A 24,972-nucleotide genomic window follows, 5' to 3' on the forward strand; every position below is an offset into this window, starting at 1 on the left:
ACAATAATTCTAACACAGCAGCCAGGAACTTTACGCTGTTGCTTTGTACTAAGGATGTCACCCAACAAAGCTAACTAACTACTGTTGTGTATTAGGGCAAAGAAGAGATGGGAGAAACGCACTTGTACTCACCTCAAGGGTGAGTTTGGCGAGCTGCAGGTTGAGTTGGGCGGAGTTGAGGTCAATGAGGCAGAACAGCGCCCTAAGAAGCCCCGCTCTCTTCCTGCAACGCCGGCCCAGCATGCCGTGCTCTGCCAGGGCGCCATGGAGACAGTCACACGCGTCACACAGCCGCTCCACGGCATCCTCGGATCCACCTGAGAGGCACATGATTAAGAAAAATATGTAAACTTAGACATATTTGTGCAAATATACCACTGGCATGCAGTATTTATGCACATGCACACAGAGTTATGCACACATATCTTATGTTAGGATTTGGCCCCCAGTGAATATGCATGATTAACATCCTGTACATTTATGAGAGGAAGAGAGAGGGTGGGGTGCTTTTCCGTGTTTTCCAGGTAAAATATGTTTTTCTTCTACGGCCAATTGCCTCTTTCCAGAAAGGTTGGCCACACACTCGACTCAACATATTGCAATTTCACAGCCAATCTGAAATGCATGAGCCAGGAGGTACTCGGTACAATAAATATTTCAAAAGTGTTAAAATATTTACAGACCTAGAATTTATTTTGCGGTAGTCAGACTGCAAAGCCAAACTAGGAGAATTCTGAAGGGACGCCAAACACAACACTACTTTGTTTTGCTTTCTTCAACTGTTAAAATGGCTCCGTGTTAACTTTTTTCATTTGTGTGTGTTTTTCTAACAACACTGATTTATTTAAATTTTTTATGAACTTACATATTAGCATGAAAAGGAAATCAGCTGAATAGCACATGAGAAACTTCCCTATATTAAAATCACAGGATAAACTTAATTTCAGTCCTGTTTTCACAATATCTGCCCAGTTCGCAAAAAGTCAAAATGATTTGTGCATTTACGGAAGAGGTGCATTTTGTACAGGACAACATAGATGCATTAGGGAAAGAATTGCAATCCAACACTGTCCAATCATCATTGTCCTATATTGAGAAGAATGTTATGTGACTAACATCTGTTTGTACTTTTGTTTGGGGTTCATTCATAGCAAACAGAACACTACCTGCAGCGATGGACTCCAGCTCTTGCAACAGAGGGAAAATCTTAACATTCCACACCACTGATTCGTCCTCAGCCTCCTGGCTGGCTGGTCTGTCTCCGTTGCCTAACTCTGTTCCTAACTCTGACACAGAAACAAGGAGACGAAAAGGGAAGAAAGAAAAACACAGACAATGAATGCCTCAAACCTCAACTTGGTGCAAGAGGGCTGAGTATAATTCACAAGTTCAGCTTCTTAAAATAAATCGCTCTGCAGGAAGTTTAATGCCTGCAATGAAAGGTCACCGTTTGCATCTATAGTTCCTCTGATTTGTGTGTGTCCTTGCGTGTGTGTGAATATTTGCATATCTGTATGCCTGGCTGCCTGGTGCAGTGGTGGTGCAGGAAGTGGTGGCTACAGACCAACAGCCATTAGTTGCTGCTTACAGAAGGTGTGAGTGAGGCCTTCAGCAACAACACCCTGCATGATCAAAGTGTGACACACTGCTAAGCTCTCACAGTTGAGAGGAAAGAAAGGTGGTTAGGCTGGAGATGAGATGAACACTACATTCTTGGTTCTTTTCATTTAGCAGCTTAATATATCCATCCTCAACCAGTATGTAGACATCAAACCAACTATGACTTTGATTTAAGCTCAAATAAAATAAAACATCCTTCAAAGTCGGGGTGACACACATCTACAGCCAACCAACCAACCTGGATGGTAGATTTAACAATAGGTTTAACAATTGGCCTGGTGTAGGCTACCCTCACAGGCTCTGTTGGTTCGCTGCTGGACATATAAGCCCTTAGTTGATCCTAACGTACAGCTAGAACTGTATGTTTCAGTAAACTATTGAACTAAGCTAGTATTCACTTAGTGAATCAGGACTAACCTGTTTTGGCCCCGGCTCCTGTTCCTTCGCCTGGTCTAATAGATGAGTCAACACCACCATGGAACCTGAGTCCACTGCAATTTGACATACAAACACACACAAGATGTTCGAGTTGAAACAGTCTTTACCAAAATGGTGGCTCAGAACCTATTAGGTCTTGGCTGATTAACTATTGTTAACTGAGATGTATGACATTTTCAAAGATGGGTCACTCACAGTGCATAATACTGTAGTTTGGAAACGACTGGTTGTATTGCTAGATACATATGTGACCAGTTCCTTCAGCCACCACTCGGTGTCCCCATTGCAACAAGAACTCAGACCACAGCGTTGTGGGTTAAGCCTGGTTAAAGCCGTTCATGTTTTGTCACTGTGACTTTACTCACCAGTCAGTTTCGGTTAGAGAACAGACAGTAACACCCATAACATGCTGTTTTAATCTACACTGTTCCATTCACTGTCTGTTTGTTGTCATTGATGTTCAAATTGATCTTGACAGTGCTATAATGTCCCTACTGTGTTTGAATCATTGTAAGAGCACATGGGAAAACAGATAAGTAAAATTCTGCATGGAACTTAAAACTCCCTCAAAGGCTAAAGCATCTATTGGATGACTTACGGACAGTACTGAGGCTGGTACACAGGGCATAGACTAGAGCAGAAAGCACAAGCCGAGAGCAGAGGTGAATGTTATTCTACATTTCAGAGAGAAAAAGAGGGAGATGCACAAATACACATGGAGAGAGAGACAGAAAAAGTGTGAGAGAGAGAGAGAGAGAGCGAGAGTGGGAGAGAGAGGGGTCATGGGGTCTGTGTGATAGGATTAGGGCCTGATAATAGGGCCTCTATGTGTGATAGTGCATTCTCAGAGACATGATCTCATCTGTGTCTTGGGCCTGGGCAGGGTCTAGCCAATGGACAGCAGACAGTCAGTCAGTCAGTCCCAGCAGAGACGCTGCTATGTTGCTGCCAGCCATGCCCAGATGGGCACCCAAATCGAATAGACATCCATTTGGAGCTATAAAGCCCAGGCTTATTGGAGAAAAAGAAGCAGCCAATGTCTTATCTCTCACTCTTCATCTCTCACTCACTTTTTTTTTCATTTCTTGAGCATGCACTACACACCCCAACTTTAAATCTTTCACTCTGTATATCAATATGTTATATCAATCTCCTTCTCTGTCACTCTTGTATCTCACCCCTAGCTCAAACTCTCACTCTCTTTTTTCTGTCGCTTTCTATCCCCCTCTCTCTAAGATGGGTTGGTCTAAGTTCTGAAAAGGATTCCTGGCTTGGATTTTTGGTTCTCAGTAAACCTGTGGGGGAGCTTGGTTTCTAAGTAAAAGTGTTTAATGGTTGTTCGTCGTTACACAGCCCCAGCAGCTATAGCTAATCGATGGAAAGAATGGATTTTAATGACAGGCCCGTCCTCACGCCTAGAGTTATGCCTCCGTAACTGACACTCTCCTGATGAGGTCGGTAGAAAGAAACAGTGTTCTAGCCTCTACTGGCTGTGGAGGTATAAGGCTGACCAGTCAGTGATGGTGATAACAGATAGATAGGCCTATTTTATTGGGAAGGGCTTTGGCTGAGAAGGTCGTTTTGGGGGGGGAACTAGGATCCCTTAAACCAGGGATTCCCAAACTTGGTCCTGGGGCCTCCCATGGGTGCACGTTTTGGTTTTTGCCCTAGCACTACACAACTGATTCAAATAATCAACTCATCATCAAGCTATGATTATTTGAATCAGCTGTCTAGTGCTTGGGCAAAAACCAAAATGTGCACCCATGGGAGACCCCAGGAGAGTTTGGGAAATCCTGCTTTAGACAGATACCTGACCTGAATAATGAGGTTGACTTATTAGGCCTAGATGGGGGTAGCTAAAAGGTTATATAATATTTGATAACACTTAGTAGGAGAAATTCATGAAATACCTTGAATAAACATGAAGGCATTCTGAGAACCAAAATGAGTGAGAAAGCACGGAGGAGGTGGGGGGCGTAGTTAAAGTCCTTTGAATCAGACACACTGAAGGTGTGACAAAGAGAGTGGCCAAGGCCAAGGATGTGAAATGTAAGAATAGGAGGTATAATTCCCCACTATGCGGTACTGGTGACATGGAATCCGTTGTGTGCCAATAAATCTACACTTATTGTCTTACTTTCACCTAGGTCAAAAAGAGGCAGAGTGAGGAACGGACAGAGGGGGAGAGAGAAAGGAGGAGAGAGAAATAGGAGAAAGAGTAGAACAGTAAGAACAATTCAAGAAAAGAATATGGAAAAAAAGAGAGAGATGAGAATAGAAAGAAACGAGGATATGGAGGAAAGAGAGAACAAGGGGTGAAATGTAGAGAAATGTACAGGCATACAGTACCTTATACTGTTGGTCCTGGGTGGGGCAGGTTTCGAGGGTCCTCCACTATCCTTGTTTCTCCTCTCTTGATCAGTAGGCTCAACATAAGGGGCTCTCCTGCCTCTTCCCTTAGCTGACAGCTCTCTCTGCTCTGGGCTGGAGTCTGAATTTACACTCTCCCTTACTACAAACACAGTACAATTAAGAGCTATTATAGTTACTGGATACTAGTGTTAATTCTGAACACCCCTTAACGTTTTCACCATCTTTTCAGATATTGTGTTTTGATTTTGTGAAAGATTAGAAAATTGATGTTTAGAAAATGTACAAATAACCCAATTTTACAGTCATTTTAGCTTTTCCCAAAAGCGTTATAATACAGTAAGTAAGGAATGACAGCAAGCAAATGTGCAAAAAAGAAGACTAAACCCCATGGCAACCAGCTGCAGTGAATTATGTTTTCCACCTCAACCACCCCAGTGGTAATGTAAATCAGGTATAATGTCCTCCTGTGAAAAGCTCCATTCATTTCCATTTTTGGGAGAAGCGCTGTTACAGCCTTCTGCCTGCAAACAATAATTAATAATAAAATAACTAGCAGGCCACGCGCTGAGATATTTACTTACAATAATAGTGTTAATGGTTTGCTTATTGCAACCATCCCTCTATCTCCCCCTCGCTCTAAAAAACCCTAACATGCAACTCTCCCTATATACAGTTGAAGTCGGAAGTTTACATACACTAAGGTTGGAGTCATTAAAACTCATTTTTCAACCACTCCACAAATTTCTTGTCAACAAACTATAGTTTTGGCAAGTCAGTTAGGACATCTACGTTGTGCATGAAACAAGACATTTACCAACAATTGTTTACAGACAGATTATTTCACTTATAATTCACTGTATCACAATTCCAGTTGGTCAGAAGTTTACATACACTAAGTTGACTGTGCCTTTAAACAGCTTGGAAAATTCCAGAAAATTATGTCATGGCTTTAAAAGCTTCTGATAGGCTAATTGACATGATTTGAGTCAATTGGAGCTGTACCTGTGGATTTCAAGGCCTACCTTCAAACTCAGTGCCTCTTTGCTTGACATCATGGGAAAATCAAAAGAAATCAGCCAAGACCTCAGAAGAAAAAAATTGTAGACCTCTACAAGTCTGGTTCATCCTTGGGAGCAATTTCTAAATGCCTGAAGGTACCACATCTGTACAAACAATAGTACGCAAGTATAAACACCATGGGACCAAACAGCCGTCATACTGCTCAGGAAGGAGACGTGTTCTGTCTCTTAGAGATGAACGTACTTTGGTGCGAAAAGTGCAAATCAATCCCAGAACAAAAGCAAAGGAGCTTCTGAAGGTGCTGAAGGAAACGGGTACAAAAGTATCTATATCCACAGTAAAACGAGACCTATATCGACAAGGAAGAAGCCACTGCTACGGTTTGCAACTGCACATGGGGACAAAGATTGTACTTTTTGGAGAAATGTCCTCTGGTCTCATGAAACAAACATAGAACTGTTTGGCCATAAAGACCATCGTTTTGTTTGGAGGAAAAAGGGGGAGGCTTGCAAGACGAAGAACAACATCCCAACCGTGAAGCATGGGGGTGGCAGCATCATGTTGTGGGGGTGCTTTGCTGCAGGAGGGACTAGTGCACTTCACAAAATAGATGGCATCACGAGGAAGGAAAATCTGGTGGATATATTGAAGCAACATCTTAACCTGTTATGGGTAGGGGGCAGTATTTTCACGGCCGGATAAAAAACGTACCCGATTTAATCTGATTATTACTCCTGCCCAGAAACTAGAATATGCATATAATTATTGGCTTTGGATAGAAAACACCCTAAAGTTTCTAAAACTGTTTGAATGGTGTCTGTGAGTATAACAGAACTCATATGGCAGGCAAAAACCTGAGAAGATTCCATACAGGAAGTGACCTGTCTGACAAGTTCTTGTTAATCTTGGCTCTTTTTATTGAAGACTGAGGATCTTTGCTGTAACGTGACACTTCCTACGGCTCCCATAGGCTCTCAGAACCCGGGAAAAAGCTGAATGATATCGAGGCAGCCCCAGGCTGAAACACATTATCGCCTTTGGTAAGTGGCCGATCAGAGGACAATGGGCTTAGGCGCGTGCACGAGTCGACCCCATGCTTTATTTTCTTTCGTCTTTTTACCTAAACGCAGATTCCCGGTCGGAATATTATCGCTTTTTTACGAGAAAAATGGCATAAAAATTGATTTTAAACAGCGGTTGACATGCTTCGAAGTACGGTAATGGAATATTTAGAATTTTTTTGTCACAAAATGCGTCGTGCTCGTCACCCTTCTTTACCATTCGGATAGTGTCTTGAACGCACGAACAAAACGCCGCTATTTGGATATAACTATGGATTATTTGGGACCAAACCAACATTTGTTATTGAAGTAGAAGTCCTGGGAGTGCATTCTGATGAAGAACAGCAAAGGTAATAACATTTTTCATATAGTAAATCTGACTTTGGTGAGTGCTAAACTTGCTGGGTGTCTAAATAGCTAGCCCTGTGATGCCGGGCTATCTACTGAGAATATTGCAAAATGCGCTTTCACCGAAAAGCTATTTTAAAAATCGGACATAGCGAGTGCATAGAGGAGTTCTGTATCTATAATTCTTAAAATAATTGTTATGTTTTTTGTGAACGTTTATCGTGAGTAATTTAGTAAATTCCCCGGAAGTTTGCGGGGGGTATGCTAGTTCTGAACGTCACATGCTAATGTAAAAAGCTGGTTTTTGATATAAATATGAACTTGATTGAACAAAACATGCATGTATTGTATAACATAATGTCCTAGGGGTGTCATCTGATGAAGATCAAAGGTTAGTGCTGCATTTAGCTGTGGTTTGGGTTTATGTGACATTATATGCTAGCTTGAAAAATGGGTGTCTGATTATTTCTGGCTGGGTACTCTGCTGACATAATCTAATGTTTTGCTTTCGTTGTAAAGCCTTTTTGAAATCGGACAGTGTGGTTAGATAAAGGAGAGTCTTGTCTTTAAAATGGTGTAAAATAGTCATATGTTTGAAAAATTGACGTTTTTGTATTTTTGAGGAATTTGTAATTCGCGCCACGCCCATCATTGACTATTGGAGCAGGTGTTCCGCTAGCGGAACGTCTAGATGTAAGAGGTTATTAAGACATCAGTCAGGAAGTTAAAGCTTGGTCGCAAATGGGTCTTCCAAATGGACAATGACCCCAAACATACTTCCAAAGTTGTGGCAAAATGGCTTAAGGACAACAAAGTCAAGGTATTGGAGTGGCCATCATAAAGCCCTGACCTCAATCCTATAGAAAATGTGTGGGCAGCACTGAAAAAGCATGTGAAAGGAAAGAGGCATACAAACCTGACTCAGTTACACCAGCTCTGTCAGGAGGAATGGGCCAAAATTTACCCAACTTATTATGGGAAGCTTGTGGAAGACTACCCGAAACGTTTGGCAATGCTACCAAATACTAATTGATTGTATGTAAACTTCTGACCCACTGGGAATGTGATGAAAGAAATAAAATCTGAAATAAATAATTCTCTCCACTATTATTCTGACATTTCACATTCTTAAAATAAAGTGGTGATCCTAACTGACCTAAGACAGGGAATTTTTACTTGGATTTAATGTCAGGAATTGTGAAAAACTGAGTTTAAATGTATTTGGCTAAGGTGTATGTAAACTTCCGACTTCAACTGTGTGTGTGTGTGTGTGTGTGTGTGTGTGTGTGTGTGTGTGTGTGTGTGTGTGTGTGTGTGTTATGTATGTATGTATATCACTTCCAATCTCTCCATCGCTTTTGCAATTTTGTCTCTCTCCCTTCTTAGACTTCCTAATAAAATACAAAAAAACTACATCTCAGCCCTCTTTCCTCACTCTTCATCTCTTTCCTTTCTCTCCATCTCTCCTTACCTTCTGTTGGCCGTGCCACAGGTGGGAGTGTTGTCAGAGAGCCAGCTCTAAAAAGGCGTGCCCTCGCCCCCACCGCCCCCCTCTTCAGCTCCAGCTGGTCAGAGGGGGGTTTGGGGAGGGCCATGGGGCTGACGGGATCTGGGTCCTCATCCTGGGCCACTGGCAACCTGGGCTTCTGTTAGGCCACAAACATTACTTGATCATTAAAGGGACCAAACACTGATTTAGTGTGTGTAGTCTTCAGCTGATCAGAACAATACACTAAGGCTTTCCAAGACCACCAACAAGTTCACAAGGATACACACAGATTAATGTGCTGTACAAGAGTGAGGATATGAAATGTACAATGAGGAGAACCCACATGTTCCAGAGGAGACAGGCGAGTTCCAGAACCCGGTCTGGAGTCCGGCGCTTCAAAGTTCCAAGCGTAGAGGCTGAAAGAAAAAAAAGAGACCATGTTCATTCAGTACACTGTATGGATGTGACACTAGACTACTGCTAGGGGGGTTATAAGATAGGGCGTTTAACCAGATCCTTAACCTGAATGTAGAGGGAGGTCGACCGTCTTGGGCTCGAGAGGTCTCTCCAAACAGCTGTCTGTGGTCGTCTCGAGGGGTAAAAGGTCGCTGGGTGCGCAGGGTCCTCAGAGAGTGCCTTGCCTCGGTGACGATCTCTGCGCTGGTCTTCATCCGAGGGTCAGGGTTCAGGGTGAAAGGGCTGTGTTTCTCACGCTTCCTCTCCAAAGAAGACATTTTGTGAGGGTTGTTGCCAGCAGGACCAGGGATGAGGTCAGGAGAATTACTTTATGAGAATGACTTCATCACAGAAGTGGGTTTTGCCTGGGTGTATTACTGAAGAGGAAGAGGCAGTGAAATGATGAGGAAACCTATTAATTATTCACAAAAGCTATTTACTATATATATGGGTGAATAATAAACACAGTATGTTAAGCCATTGCAGAAACAGGCACCAAAAATGCATCTGAGTAAAGCAAGCAAAACAGCATAAAAAACTATACACTGATATGAAGCGTTACAGTGGCTTGTTGTAAACGAGAAAGCCTGCGCGTCCTCGCTAAGTAACCATGGTAACCGAGAACAGCGGAGGTAGCAAGCGTTTGACTAGTGACAACAAACCGGAGTGGCTAAAAAGTAACAGAAATTGTGTACAGAAACGAACAAATTAAATGTTAATCTATGATACACTCTGATTTTTTCAACCGATAGCACTACCAGGAATACTCACTATGAATTGGTATCATAAACTAATTACCTCGGGAGTGGTCTCAAAAACCAAGCATGCTAGACATGCTAGCCTGTTCAAATGCTTTGGATACCGTTAGCTAACGTCAGCTGGCAGACTTTGGAAATTAAAATAAGTTGAATTCTTATTACTAAAATAAACTTACCGTCTACTGGTGATCACCTTTAAAATGAATGGGCGATTTTGAGACGACACTTCCAGCTACAGCCAAACAGGAAAATGCATTGCTTTTCAAGTTTGATGCAAGTGAGTTTGTAGACGTCGCCAGCAAACGACTGCCTGACGTCGTCTAGTCTCGGGCACGAGCCTTACTATCAGTTTGTGTCCAGCATTAGCCCAGGTGAGTCCCTCAGCATCTTCACCGTTTTTTCGGTACAACATTTGCATTTTTCACTAAACTGACAAAAAGCATGACATTTTAACAAGTCAGTTGCGTCACACCATCACATAGGCTATCATGTCATACATCACCGAATAATCATTTTTACCTATAACCAGGGATGAGAACCAATTTTGTGTGTTTAATTTGTTTCTAGATTAGAGAACCTTTGCCAAAATGTTATAGTTTTCCTCATCTGTCATTAAATTAAACGGTGCTCTGTCTTTAAACGATCTTTAAAATGGACATTGTGTTGTTTGTCACATTGTTATCTTTTTATATGTCCTTCCCAGTGCCCCAGAGATGCTTTAAACCCAGACGTAAACTGTTTCAACCAATAGCCAAGTACATTTTTCACATCCCACCGACATTACATTCTGGTTAGTATTCAGAATGAGGAATTGATTTATAACAATAACCATCCATTGAGTTGTTGTTAAGAGAATGAGCAGGCTTTCAACTGAACAGGCTGCCCTGATTCCTGATTTAACTGCCTTAATTTTGCTGGACCCCAGGAAGAGTAGCTGCTGCCAAGGGGATTCATAATTAATACAAATACACACTCTGGCTAAATTTAAAATCAGTATTAATGTGTCGGCCGCTATGAATCAACCATCTCCTCTTTCTCACTGGCACATTAAACCGCTGCTGACACTTATGCGCATAATTAAGTATAGAAAACTGGTAAAGCTTGACTTAGACTACAGATACAGTATTTAAAGACTTAGACTGTCTCAGTCTGCCACATACATTTAAGTTGGGTCATTATGTAAATGAGTATTAACCCTTTTTGACATTTATACCTTTTATTTCCAGTCAAGGTTTATAGAATTGCTGGAGGGAAGAACCTTGCTTTCTCATGACTATAGTAGTAGGCTATCTGTTGTTGTTCCATTGTTTGTTGTCATGGTTAGGGTAAGGCGGCATGGGCCGTTGCTATACAGTACTGTCACCTCTCCCATAAGTTTCCACTCACTTTAATGAAATACCAGGCAGTTAATGTTTTATTTAATAACATAAAATCTTAACTTGTTAAATATAAGCTGTAAAATGGTAACAATGTAGACACAGATATGAAAAGATAAGTAAACATTATTTATTTGTATTACAGAAATTGTGATAGAGTTGAGACTGAGATTTTAATGTACATGGGTCATACATTTATGTAGTCTACTTTATAATTAAGATAAGGCTGTAGAAATTCATTAAAACTGCTAAAAATGTGGATAAAATCTGATTTAAAGGTGTTTCCAAAGTCCATATAAAAATGTTGGTCACCATTACGGCATATGTTGCAGGTGATATTGTTAGATTAAATTCAATGAAAACAAATCTCGAAACGATCGTAGTGGCTGACCTGGCAGGAGATCATTTGGACGCCATTTTGTGGTCCGTGAAAATGTGATGTTAAAATAAAAAAGAGCGAACACAAAATGGCCACGAACTTACGTCGACTTTTTCATCCAGTGCTTTGCTTTCGAACGCTGCTCCTCTGCGAGATGTAAAGTATTTTTCGTACAACATTCCTGTGGCATGAACAACCAATACCCAGTGCTCCCCTGACACTGGAGAAGAGACCTCCAGCTTTAGTTCATTCTGTCCACCCGATTTCACCGTTCAGTCTCTGTTCACTGCCACAGCTTCATTTAGGGCAAAGCAGGCATGAGTGCAAGTAAGGTATAGAGTTCTATCAATATTCATAAACAAACATAGGGTAGAGGGATAGAAGAGTACAGCTTGCATTGGTACGCTGCTTTCATTCATTCAACTCACGCTTCACCCTTGGTCAGTTTAACCCCGAAGATGGGTCGATCACTTTGCAGCAATCAGGTCTGTCTGGATTTGCAACGTTCGTCCACTCGCAAACCTTTCCCCCCCTGCTTTTTTCCCAAAGTAGAAATGTACATCTGAGCATTTTGTGTCTCTCTTGTTGGATTTAAATAGCCCTACATGCTTCAGTCTCATGGATACAGTGAGCCTGATTGGATGAGAGTGCATGGTGGGTATGCCCAATCAGAGGGCATCACCATGGTGCTTCCCAGCCAATGGGAGGTGGAGGATGGTCTCTGTAATTTTATTGTCACTAAGTGAGGGGGAAACATACTAACAGGACAGTTGGCACTAACATGGTGAGCAGTGGAGGAGGCTGTTACAGTCAAAGTGTATATCACTGATATGGCCTGGGAGCAGTAGCAGTAATCATTGAGAGAAAGAAGAGAACAGCTCTAAAAGTCAGTAAACACACACTCCCACCACAGACACGTCACAGTTTTAACTTGTCCACGTCACAGTGAGGAAGAAATGGCTTGATTTGCGAGTGCTTTCGTCCTCCTTGAAGGTGGTGCATCTCCTTGGCAACCGGCTCAGGAGCTCAGTATAATAGAGGAAACACACAGCTGACATGGAGGTTAGATGAGAGGAGCTTCTCTCTCTCTCCTCAATCACTATTCAGTCCAGGACCCCAATGTAAGGTCTCTCTCTCTCTCTCTCTCTCACTCTCTCTCACTCTCTCTCTCTCTCTCTCTCACTCTAATGTACTCTCATAGCAAAACCTGTTTCATAGAATTGACAAAATTGTACTGACAGTGCAACCATCAGGCATCATGTGATGAATACAATAGAAAACTGCTGATATCTTGTCTGTCTGAACTATAGGGGCCTCCCCATCCCGCCGATGTGCAGCTGCAGCAGTCTTTTCTTATCAAGGGGTTTTTATTTGGCATTTTAAAGACCCCACCCCAACCTTCCATACTCCATTGGAGACCCTCCCCAATACCAGACTTTAAATGAACAGGCATGACATAAAATTACAGTAATATAAACACAATTTTGAAACACACAGATATACAGTGCATTCGGAAAGTATTCAGACCCCTTCACTTTTTTCACATTAGACTTATTCTAAAATGGATTCAATAAAATATTTCCTCATCAATCTACACACAATACCCCATAATGACAAAGTGAAAACCAAAGCATTTTTATATAAAAAAATACCTTATTTACATAAGTATTCAAACCCTTTGCTATGAGACTCGAAATTGAGCTCAGGTGCATCCAGTTTCCATTGATCATCCTTGAGATGTTTCTACAACTTGATTTGAGTCCACCTGTGGTAAATTCAACTGATTGGACATGATTTGGAAAGGCACACTCTTGTCTATATAAGGTCCCACAGTTGACAGTTCATGTCAGTACAAAAAAGGTCGAAAGGAATTGTCCATAGAGCTCAGAGACATTGTGTCGAGGCACAGATCTGAAGAAGGGTACCAACAAATTTCTGCAGCATTGAAGGTCACCAAGAATACAGTGTCCTCATCATTCTTAAATGGAGAACCTTGCAGAAGGACAACCATCTCTGCAGCACTCCACCAATCAAGCCTTTATGGTAGAGTGGCCCGACGGAAGCAAATCCTCAGTAAAATGCACTTGACAGCCCGCTTGCCAAAAGGCACCTAAAGGACTCTCAGACCATGAGAAACAAGATTCTCTGGTCTGATGAAACCAAGTTTGAACTCTTTGGCCTGAATGCCAAAACCAAGCACTGCTCATCACCTGACCAATACCATCCCTACAGTGAAGCATGGTAGTGGCAGCATCGTGTTGTGGCGATGTTTTTCAGTAGCAGGGATTGGGAAACGAGCCAGGATCGAGGGAAAGATGAATGGAGCAAAGTACAGAGAGATCCTTGATGAAAAGCTTTTCAGGACTTCAGACTGGGGCGAAGGTTCACCTTCCAACAGGACAACGACCTTAAGCACACAGCCAAGACAACGCAGGAGTGGCTTCGGGACAAGTCTCTGAATGTACTTGAGTGGCCCAGCCAGGGCCCGGACTTGAACGTGATCGAACATCTCTGGAGAGACCAGAAAATGCTGTGCTGCGACGCTCCCTATCCAACCTGGCAGAGCTTGAGAGGATCTGCAGAGAAGAATGGGAGAAACTCCCCAAATAAAGGTGTGCCAAGCTTGTAGCGTCATACCCAAGAAGTATCGAGGCTGTAATCGCTGCCAAAGGTGCTTCAACAAAGTACTGAGTAAAGGGTCTGAATACTTATGTAAATGTGATATTTCCGTTTTTATATATTTTTTAAATTTGCCAAAATTTGTAAAAAACCTTTTTTTTCTTTGTCATTATGGAATATTGTGTGTAGATTTATGATTGAAAATATATATTTTATCCATTTTAGAATAAGGATGAGTGTAACAAAATGTGGAAAAAGTCAAGAGGTTTGAATACTTTCCGAATGCACTGTAATCAAACAAAAAAAGGAAAGAAATGTAAAAATATTGATACACAGTCATATTTGGGTTACTTTATGGAGTTATGAAATGAGCTACAAAAGATAAGAAAGGTTGCCAGATATGATACCATTGTATTGCTGATCCTCTAACTGAATAGCCCATTTTCTCTAGTTTGTGATGCTGCAAGACTTCCTTTATCCATAGCTAAAAGTAGGAGGAAATGTATCTTTCCACTTCTAGCAATAAGAGTAATAAATGCTAGCATATTGCCCATATAACTGTTCAGAAAGGTATCCAGGGTGCCACTTCGAATAATGCAACAAAGGCATAAGGTTCTTTTTTTTTTTAATTGGGCATATCCAAAACATGTGCAATAAAGTAGCAGGAGCCTGCTTACATCGGTCACAAGTGGAATACATTTCTGGTCTAATTGTGCATTTGATCAATGTAGCCAATGGACTATTTTAAATTGTATTACAGCATGTTTTAGAATGTATTCTCTGAAGCATACTCTGCCAAATTTAATCATAAAGTTGTTCACCTAAATCTTCTTAATTTGTTCTTAATTTGTTCTGATTCTAGATTGTGCGAGTTTTTAATAGCATACACTGAATGTACAAAACATTAGGAACACCTGCTGTTTCCATGACATAGACTATCCAGGTGAAAGCTATGGTCCCTTATGGATGTCAATTGTTAAATCCATTTCAATCAGTGTAGATGAAGGGAGAAGACAGGTTAAAACCTGTTGTGGATAGGGGGCAGTATTTTCACGGCCGGATAAAAAACGTACCCGATTTAATCTGGTTACTACTCTTGCCCAGAAACTAGAATATGCATATAATTAGTAGATTTGGATAGGAAACACTCTAAAGTTTCTAAAACTGTTTGAATGGTGTCTGTGAGTATAACAGAACTCATATGGCAGGCAAAAACCTGAGAAGATTCCAAGCAGGAAGTGGCCTGTCTGAAAATTTGTAGTCCTTCTGTTGCATCTCTATCGAAATTACAGTATCTGAGCTGTTACGTGACACTTTCTAAGGCTTCCATTGGCTCTCTAAAGCCTTCAGAAACCGGATTGACGCGTCTCCTGTCTCTGGGCAGATAACAGCAGCACAGTTTGTCAGTGGACTGCCTGGTGACAGAGAGACTGGAGATGCGGGTTCACGAGACCTCGCCATTTTTTTCTTTCCCTCTTTGAATGAATACAACATTGTCCGGTTGGAATATTATTGCTATTTTACGAGAAAAATAGCATAAAAATTGATTTTAAACAGCGTTTGACATGCTTCTAAGTACGGTAATGGAACATTTTGACATTTTTTGTCACGAAATGCGCTCGCGCGTTCCCGTTTGGATAGTGACCTGAATGCACGAACAAAACGGAGGTATTTGGATATAACTATGGATTATTTGGAACAAAAACAAAATTTGTTGTTGAAGTAGAAGTCCTGGGAGTGCATTCTGACAAAGAACAGCAAAGGTAATACCATTTTTAGTGAGCCCCGAAGTTGGCGGGTGTCTGAATAGCTAGCCTGTGATGGCTGAGCTATGTACTCAGAATATTGCAAAATGTGCTTTCGCTGAAAAGCTATTTTAAAATCTGACATAGCGATTGCATAAAGGAGTTCTGTATCTATAATTCTTAAAATAATTGTTATGTATTTTGTCAACGTTTATGATGAGTAATTTAGTAAATTCACCGGAAGTTTTCGGTGGGAATGCTAGTTCTGAACATCACATGCTAATGTAAAAAGCTGTTTTTGGATATAAATATGAACTTGATTGAACAAAACATGCATGTATTGTATAACATAATGTCCTAGGAGTGTCATCTGATGAAGATCATCAAAGGTTAGTGCTGCATTTAGCTGTGGTTTGGGTTTTTGTGACATATATGTTTGCTTTGAAAATGGCTGTGTGATTATTTTTGGCTGGGTACTCTCCTGACATAATCTAATGTTTTGCTTTCGCTGTAAAGCCTTTTTGAAATCGGACAATGTGGTTGGATTAACGAGAGTCTTATCTTTCAAATGGTGTAAAATAGTCATATGTTTGAGAAATTGAAGTTATAGCATTTTTAAGGTTTTTGTATTTCGCGCCACGCTCTACCATTGGATATTGGTGAGGCGTTCCGCTAGCGGAACGTGTGTTCTCAGAAGGATTTTTAAGCCTTGAGAGAATAGAGCAGGGGTGTCAAACTCAAATACCCAGTGGGCCAAAATGTAAAACCTGAACAAAGTCGCGGGCCAACATTGAACAAATGAACCTTTTAATATGGACCCAAACAAGTTTTGCTTTAACATTGAATATGGAACAAGCATCGCTTATTACCATACAATATATAATTTAATAGTGGACACATGCAAAATCGAATTTCAAATGAAAAAACACATCAATGGCATTCATTTATTAAATAAATAAAACTTAAATAAAAATCGTATGCCTCTTTTCTATTTGCAGCCTTCTGATTTAAATACCAAAATAAACTTTTTCCACTGGCTAATAATTTTACAAATAAAATGATAATAAATCAATCAACCATTCAAGCCCATGCCTTGTAGCAAGAAAAAGTGCACAAAGAAAACGTTAATTATTGCACACTGATCTAATCTGATGCGCATCTCTTCTTGGATGCTAGTTCATCAATGTCTGGGCTCAGGCTCTGAGCTGAAGAAATCCTCAATATCGAGCGAAGGTGTTCATCAGTCAGACGTCTCCTGTGAGTTGTTTTGGTCATCTTCATCGAGGAGAAAAGTTGCTCGCATAGATAAGTGCTGCCGAACATGGAGAGCATCTGAGCAGCTTGGGTGCGGAGCTGAGGCATTGTGTCAGGGATGAACCGTGGAAACTGTGCGGCGCCCACAGCATCATACTTTGACTTCAGCGTGTCGTTGCACTGGAGTTCAATTGAAATGTTTGAAAATGCTTGCTTTTTCTCTGGGCATACGAGGTCACAAACTTTCATCATGCACTTTTTCACGAACTCTCCCTCATTAAAGGGCCGGGCTGATTTTGCGATCTCTGCTGCCACTATATAACTATCCTTTACAGCAGCCTCACTTTGTGATGTGGCTTTTTTGAACATATTCTGTTGTGAAACCAAACTTCTTTTCATCTCCTCTACTTTCTGGCTCCTTTGAGTCATGTCCAGGTCCTTGTATTTGTCATGGTGTTTCGTTTCATAGTGTCGTCTAATGTTGTACTCCTTACTTACAGCCACGTTGACTCCACAAATAAGACAAACAGGTTTGTCTTTTACATATGTAAACAGATATTCTGCCTCCCACTTGTCCAGAAAGCTCCTGTTTTCTGCCTTTCTTTTCGCCATTTTTGGGAAGGGATAGCGCGCTGACAGTTGTAGCGTCTATGTTGCTATGACTACTGTCACAGAGGAGAGGGCGTTTATGGGTCCTGTCCTGATTGGCGCGCGAAAACAACAGCAGAGCATTATGGGATTCGTAGTATTAGCGGTGAATGCGCTGTATAATACCGGCGGGCCAGCTCTAGTAGTAATTTGGTATTATCTCGCGGGCCAAATTTGGCCAGAGTTTGACACCCATGGAATAGAGACATGGATTGTGTATGTGTGCCATTCAGAGGGTGAATGGGCAAGACAAAAGATGTAACTTCTTATGGATGGTGGCAGTATTGAGTAGCTTGGATGACTGACGTGCCCAGAGTAAACTGCCTGCTACTCACGCCCAGAAACTAAGATATGCATATTATTAGTATGCATATTATTAGATTTGGATAGAAAACACTCTGAAGTTTCTAAAACTGTTTGAATGATGTCTGTGAGTATAACAGTATAACTCATATGGCAGGCAAAAACCTGAGAAAAAATCCAAACAGGAAGTGGTTGTAGTTTTTCAAGTGATTGCCTATCCAAACTACAGTGTCTATGGGGTCATTTTGCACTTCCTAATGCTTCCACTAGATGTCAACAGTCTTTAGAACCTTGTTTGAGGTTTCTACTGTGAAGTGGGGATGAATAAGAGCTCATTGAGTGAGAGGACTGCCAGCAGGGCATGAGCCTGAGCCTCAGCCACGCGCACTCACGTGAGAGGTAGCTCAGTTCCATTGCATTTCTGAAGACAAAGGATTTCTCCGGTTGAAACTTTATTGCGGATTTATGATAAAAACATTCTAAAGATTGATTCTATACGTCTTTTGACATGTTTCTACGAACTGTAATGGAATTTTTTTAGTTTTCGTCTGACCTACGCGTCGTGAATTTGGATTTGTGAACTGAAGGCGCGAACAAAAGGGAGGACATAAAGGATCGACATAAAGGATCGACTTTATCGAACAAAACAAACATTTATTGTGGAACTGGGATTCCTGGGAGTGCATTCTGATGAAGATCATCAAAGGTAAGTGAATATTTATAATGCTATTTCTGACTATTGTTGACTCCAACATGGCGAATATATTGTATGGCATGTTTTTGTGTTTGAGCGCCGTACTCAGATTATTGCATGGTGTGCTATTTCAGTAAAGCTTTTTTGAAATCTGACACAGCGGTTGCATTAAGGAGAAGTTTATCTAAAGTTCCATGCATAACACTTGTATTTTCATCAACATTTATGATGAGTATTTCTGTAAATTGATGTGGCTCTCTGCAAAATCACCGGTTGTTTTGGAGGCAAAACATTACTGAACATAACACGCCAATGTAAACTGAGATTTTTGGATATAAATATGAACGTTATCGAACAAAACATACATGTATTGTGTAACATGAAGTCCTATGAGTGTCATCTGATGAAGATCATCAAAGGTTAGTGATTAATTTTATCTCTATTTCTGCTTTTTGTGACTCCTCTCTTTGGCTGGAAAATGGCTGTGTTTTTTTGTGTATAGGCGCTGACTTAACATAATCATATGGTTTGCTTTTGCCGTAAATCCTTTTTGAAATCAGACACTGTGGCTGGATTAACAAGAAGTAAAGCTTTGAAATGGTGTATAATACTTGTATGTTTGAGGAATTTTAATTATGAGATTTTTGTTGTTTTGAATTTGGCACCCTGCACTTCCACTGGCTGTTGTCATATCGATCCCGCTAACCTGATTCAAGCCATAAGAAGTGCCTTTGAACGGGTTTTGGTAGTAGGTGCCAGGCGCACCGGTTTGAGTGTGTCAAGAACTGCAGCGCTGCTGAGGTTTTCACTGTCAATGTTTCCTGTGTGTATTAAGAATGGTCACCCAAAGGACATCCAGCCAACTTAACACAACTGTGGGAAGCATTGGAGTCAACATGGGCCAGCATCCCTGTGGAATGCTTTCGACACCTTGTAGAGTCCATGTCCCGACGAATTGAGGCTGTTCTGAGGGCAAAAGGGGGTGCGACTCAATATTAGGAAGATGTTCCTAATGTTTTAGGCCAGGTGGCGTGGCGAGAATCTGTCTCCGCACCATGCGCTCTCACCACTGGTGTCCCCCAAGGCTCTGTTCTAGGCCCTCTCCTATTCTCGCTATACACCAAGTCACTTGGCTCTGTCATATCCTCACATGGTCTCTCCTATCATTGCTATGCAGACGACACACAATTAATCTTCTCCTTTCCCCCTTCTGATAACCAGGCGGCGAATCGCATCTCTGCATGTCTGTCAGACATATCAGTGTGGATGACGGATCACCACCTCAAGCTGAACCTCGGCAAGACGGAGCTGCTCTTCCTCCTGGGGAAGGACTGCCCGTTCCATGATCTCGCCATCACGGTTGACAACTCCCTTGTGTCCTCCTCCCAGAGTGCTAAGAACCTTGGCGTGATCCTGGACAACACCCTGTTGTTCTCCACTAACATCAAGGCGGTGACCCGATCCTGTAGGTTCATGCTCTACAACATTCGCAGAGTACGACCCTGCCTCACACAGGAAGCGGCGCAGGTCCTAATCCAGGCACTTGTCATCTCCCGTCTGGATTACTGCAACTCGCTGTTGGCTGGGCTCCCTGCCTGTGCCATTAAACCCCTACAACTCATCCAGAAAGCCGCAGCCCGTTTGGTGTTCAACCTTCCCAAATTCTCTCACGTCACCCCGCTCCTCCGCTCTCTCCACTGGCTTCCAGTTGAAGCTCGCATCCGCTACAAGACCATGGTGATTGCCTACAGAGCTGTGAAGGGAACGGCACCTCCATACCTTCAGGCTCTGATCAGGCCCTACACCCAAACAAGGGCACTGCGTTCATCCACCTCTGGCCTGCTGGCCCCCCTACCTCTGAGGAAGCACAGTTCCCGCTCAGCCCAGTCAAAACTGTTCGCTGCTCTGGCACCCCAATGGTGGAACAAGCTCCCTCACGACGCCAGGACAGCGGAGTCAATCACCACCTTCCGGAGACACCTGAAACCCCACCTCTTTAAGGAATACCTAGGATAGGATAAAGTAATCCTTCATTCATTTTAATTGTGTTCATTCTTCTGCCCAAATTCCAGCATTCAAAATTCTGCTTCAGGCGGAGTTTGAAGGGAGGAAAATTGGCCTTATATAGAGATATTTCAATTAGTGTGCAACCCAGACTCCCAAGTATTAACATTCCTTTTCTTTCTCTTTACTATTGTCTCTTTTATTCTGTCTCTCTTACTCTTTCTTTTTGTGACGTGAGAGAGATTTGCATTGAGGGTGTTTCTGTGTTATGGCAGAAAACCACAACTGGCTATTGATGGATGTATCTAGGCCTCCACTCCTGTTCAACACAAGCTGTGTGATCTCCCTCTAGCACACTGACACAGGCTTGCTTGACTTTGCAGTTTTATCAGGGATTTCAAGTTCAAATGTGCCTTCAGGAGAATTTCCTCATACAGGTAGGACCGAACAGAACAGTGTGTACGCTGCATATTTCTGATGATAAAAAAGAAGCCAACTTAGCTTACTCCAGACTGTGTTTTACAGCAGAAGCACTTTTTTAACTTTGTCAACCTTGGCTCTCTCAACTTTTGAGAGAGAGAGAGACAGAGAGACAGAGAGAGAGACAATAACAATAGGACTCATAAACCGCCTCTAATGCTTGATTTGTTGGCAGGTTAGAGTTTTTCATTATGAATCTTGTTCTGGAGGCAGCTAGCTGGTCACTAGCTGGCACAGCCACAAAGTCATAAAAGCTCATTTTAAACCTTACCCTAACCTTAACCACACTGCTTATTCTAATGCCTAACCCTAACCTTAAATGAAGATCAAAAAGGAAAAATGTTTTACTTTGCAGCTGGCCTATCTAAGGGGAAATCGCTCAGTTCTGCCTCCAGGATAAGACAATACATTTCAACCTGCGACTTGTTGAGGCCTTTAGTCACACAAGCAGATATAAAACTTGCACACACACTGTCTGCAGCCCGTCTGTAGGGGTGAATAGTAGTCACTGACACGGTCTAGCCATTCAAATAGAGCAGACACACTCGACAGACAGTCACCCTCTTATCACTCATCTCTATCTGTACGGAAAAGAACCCTGACACACACGCACTCATATTACACACAGATATTTTTTGGGTGACACACTTGGAGACATGAGCATTGGGCGCGCACACACACACATGCACATTATGGAGAAGCATCCCTCTGTTTTATATCCCTTTGACTCCTATCATCCACAGACTCCAACGAAGGGAGTTTAATATTTAATATTCTAATCAAAAGGAGAGAGCATATATCTAATCTTGATGGAACTGATTAATGTTTCCATAAATAGCTCCATGGGTGTTGGTGATGCTCTGGTCTGTCTGTCTGTCTGCCTCTTTCTTTGTTTCCACAGGCCCTGCCTGTCTGTCCGTCCGTCTATCAGTCTGTCTGTGCACTGTGTTCCTGCTCTATGACAGTCTGTATGGGCTTCTCATGTCAAGGGCCAATGACCACAGACACTCTGACTCACTCCTCCACAATGCAGCCTGAATGCTCTCCCAACATGTTACCCTGGCTTGAATAAACAGGCATACACAGATACACACACTCATACAGTACATAAACTCTCTGACACACACAGACAGACACTAGTGGGAATGTCATTTTGGTTCCACGTTTTGTAAGCTTGAGCACATGTCCTAGACATAGAGACTACTGAAAAATAAATATAAAAAAACTGGTAGTTAAATCCTAGGGCTGTTCGTAATGCTGGTATTTCAATAGAAAATGCTTGTTCTATAGGGAATTGTGATGCACCTGTATACAATGACTGGTTTGAAATGACAGGGCTATAAACTATTGAATGAACTGCCCTCTCCTGGCCACTGCTTGATGACGTCACAATAGGCTCTGTTGGTCAAGTACACACATGGACCAATGCCTTGGTGTGGTTGAGTGATATGGACGCAGTGTGTTTGGAACACAACAAGATTCACATGTAGGGGACAAATCCCCTACATCTCTTCCTTTTTTCATTTGTGTGTGTGACAAAGTCTATAGTAGGTCACTGTGTTCAAGTGTGTACTATTGTGTATAGATGTTTGAGAGTCACTAACCTCTCCACCCTTCTCATTTTTGCACATCACTAACTGTTGTGCAACCAATGGTGAGACTACAAGAACATTCACATTATAGTTTACTGTTCTCATCCTCTCTGTAGTTTTCTATTGTAAGAAAATAAATAAGAAATAGTACACCCTTGGTGTGGTTTCAGATACTCCCTCCCTACCTCCCCCATCTGTGTAAACAAACACTTCAAGTCAACTCAATGGGAGATATGGTTTTATGACACATTTGGATTTTCTTTCTGTCATGTAAGAAAAATAAGCAATCAAGGTGAAATGTATCCTTGTTTGTCCCTCTAGGTGATATACTCCTCAGGTGAGAGAGGAAGGCATGCATGAGATAACTCAAAGACACACAAACACACACATAAATAACGTACAGAGAGTGAGACATGCCTGTGTTGAGAACAATCATCCCTCACCAACTTCCATTGTGTAAAGGGGCGGTGCAGCAAAATTCTGTGAAAACAGAATATTTTGAGAACCACATTGTTACATAATCCCTAGTCTTGCTTTGCCATATCTCCGAAATCACGTTGTTGTCACGCCTCCCCTGGAGGTCGGGAGAATTTTGTATTGCAAAAATGGTTTGAATGGTCCGCTGGCTCCCAGTGGCAAGATTTTGATTGGATGTTACATTTCACGAATCCTCCCCCCACATGCACATAGAAAAGGTGCTGTGTCTTATGTGCGTCACTGTTTTCCAACCAGATAGTTATTTCCGATGTTAGTTTCGAGCACTAGTGTTCAAGTTATCAAGTGTGGCCGACAGTCTGCAATTTATATTTTTTTAAATTGGAAGTGGATTACGCTGGTAAAGCCAAATGTCACAACTCGTTTGACAAACACACTTTTTTTTCCTTGTCTCCATTTGTCTACATGGCTGCTGGCTGTGCTTTGCTACCACCCAATATTTTGTGAAGATTGCCTGTTGTTTTGTTTTTGTAAGGACCCAAAAAACAGTAGTAGTGGGAGAACCTGTTCAAGTAAGTAAATCCATTAAAAAAAAAAATAATAAAAAAAATTAAAAAAAAAACTGATGTATTATTAACTAGCTAGCTGGCTACATTAGGCCACTTTGTAGGCTAACTCAACTGAACTGCTAGCTACCTAGCTAACTTTATACACTGTTTAGCTAAGTGAATTAAATGTCATCAGCTAGCTAACTTCCTATTAGCTAGCTATCTTGATGTAATCATTGGGTGTTTCTCGAAATGCATACTACCGTGATCAAAGCATGAAAATTGTTACGATTCACATACAGTACAGCTAGCTGACAGTTATGAAGTAAAGGGTTGTTTTGTGTATATGTTGTTTCATCTCTATTGCCATTGTCCAGGCTGGAAGACAGTTCAGGGAAAGTCCATAGGTCAATAGGGATAACTGGCTAGCTAGCTAGCTACATCTACCTTAGATGACATTAGTTTTAGGTCATTTTTGCCTGTTTAACTAGCTGTCTAGCTAGATTATTATGATTCACATATCTAGCTGATAATTACGAAGTAAAACGTTTGCTTTGTGTATATCTTGTTTTGTCTTTTGTTTCCATTGTCCTGGCTGGAAGAAGGTTCAGTGAATGGGAGTTGAAGTGTGAGGTAATACAGTAGGGGGAGTGTGAGTGCTTCTCAAATGTAATGTTTTATGCATTCTCCACACTCTCATACTCACACTTTCGTACTCAAGAGAGCGTAGTCGGAGAATGCATCCAAAGCATTAGAGTGTAGAGCACAGTAGTACACATATTGTGAAACACCCATTGCAAATTAAAAACACAGTCTCCAAATGCAGTTGTAAATAACAGCCATGGAAGAGGGTGAAATTGCAGCTCCAGCTGTCAGTGAAGGGAGAGTGTAGGCTACTGGATAGGGCAGGTCATTTTGTGGGAGGACATTATGAAAATATTCTCCAGTTCCAGTCCCCAGAGGGGAAAACTGAGAACAAAGAGATAATGGCAACATAATATTCAGTGCTGTCTTATTTTAGTATAATGAATCTTGTTTCTTTGTGATGTTTTCTGTCCTCAGATATGGAAAGCTGTGAAAGCCTGTTTGTAGACGAAGAGAGAGGTCCCAATTAATGACCCAAGAGACTAGAGGTATTTCCTATATGCCATGGGTTATTCTGTATGTGTAGGCCTAGCTATGTTAGCAAATTTTGTATACAAAAATACAGTTAAACATCACACACAATGTATAATGTCATGCCCTGATCTGTTTCACCTGTCTTTGTGCTTGTCTCCACCCCCCTCCAGGTGTCGCCCATCTTCCCCATTATCTCCTGTGTACTTAGAC

The 24,972-nt window shown here is 41.6% G+C and overlaps 1 protein-coding gene and 1 long non-coding RNA gene across 3 annotated transcripts in view; one reads left to right on the forward strand and one right to left on the reverse strand.

Annotated features, from left to right (window-relative positions):
* The window catches only part of armc2 (armadillo repeat containing 2), a 22,867-nt gene extending 12,977 nt beyond the window's left edge, over positions 1–9,890 (reverse strand). The window contains exons 1-8 of one of the 2 annotated variants that reach the window (XR_001321010.2): positions 9,743–9,890; positions 8,875–9,185; positions 8,696–8,768; positions 8,335–8,509; positions 4,411–4,573; positions 2,038–2,111; positions 1,167–1,286; positions 133–317 (exon numbers count right to left, since the gene is read on the reverse strand). Coding sequence is in view for 1 of the 2 variants with exons in the window: in XM_014145261.2 (XP_014000736.1) it covers positions 133–317; positions 1,167–1,286; positions 2,038–2,111; positions 4,411–4,573; positions 8,335–8,509; positions 8,696–8,768; positions 8,875–9,086 (1,002 nt within the window). In the remaining variant the exon portion in view is untranslated. The remainder of the gene's footprint in view (positions 1–132; positions 318–1,166; positions 1,287–2,037; positions 2,112–4,410; positions 4,574–8,334; positions 8,510–8,695; positions 8,769–8,874; positions 9,186–9,742) is intronic. The other variant, XM_014145261.2, reaches the window with a different exon arrangement.
* Positions 9,664–24,972, forward strand: LOC106571803 (uncharacterized). The gene is made up of 3 exons (XR_001321011.2): positions 9,664–9,937; positions 24,706–24,776; positions 24,933–24,972. It is a non-coding gene; the product is annotated as an uncharacterized lncRNA (long non-coding RNA).

Source organism: Salmo salar, chromosome ssa15 (genome assembly GCF_905237065.1).
Source record: "Salmo salar chromosome ssa15, Ssal_v3.1, whole genome shotgun sequence".
Classification (NCBI taxonomy): domain Eukaryota; kingdom Metazoa; phylum Chordata; class Actinopteri; order Salmoniformes; family Salmonidae; genus Salmo; species Salmo salar.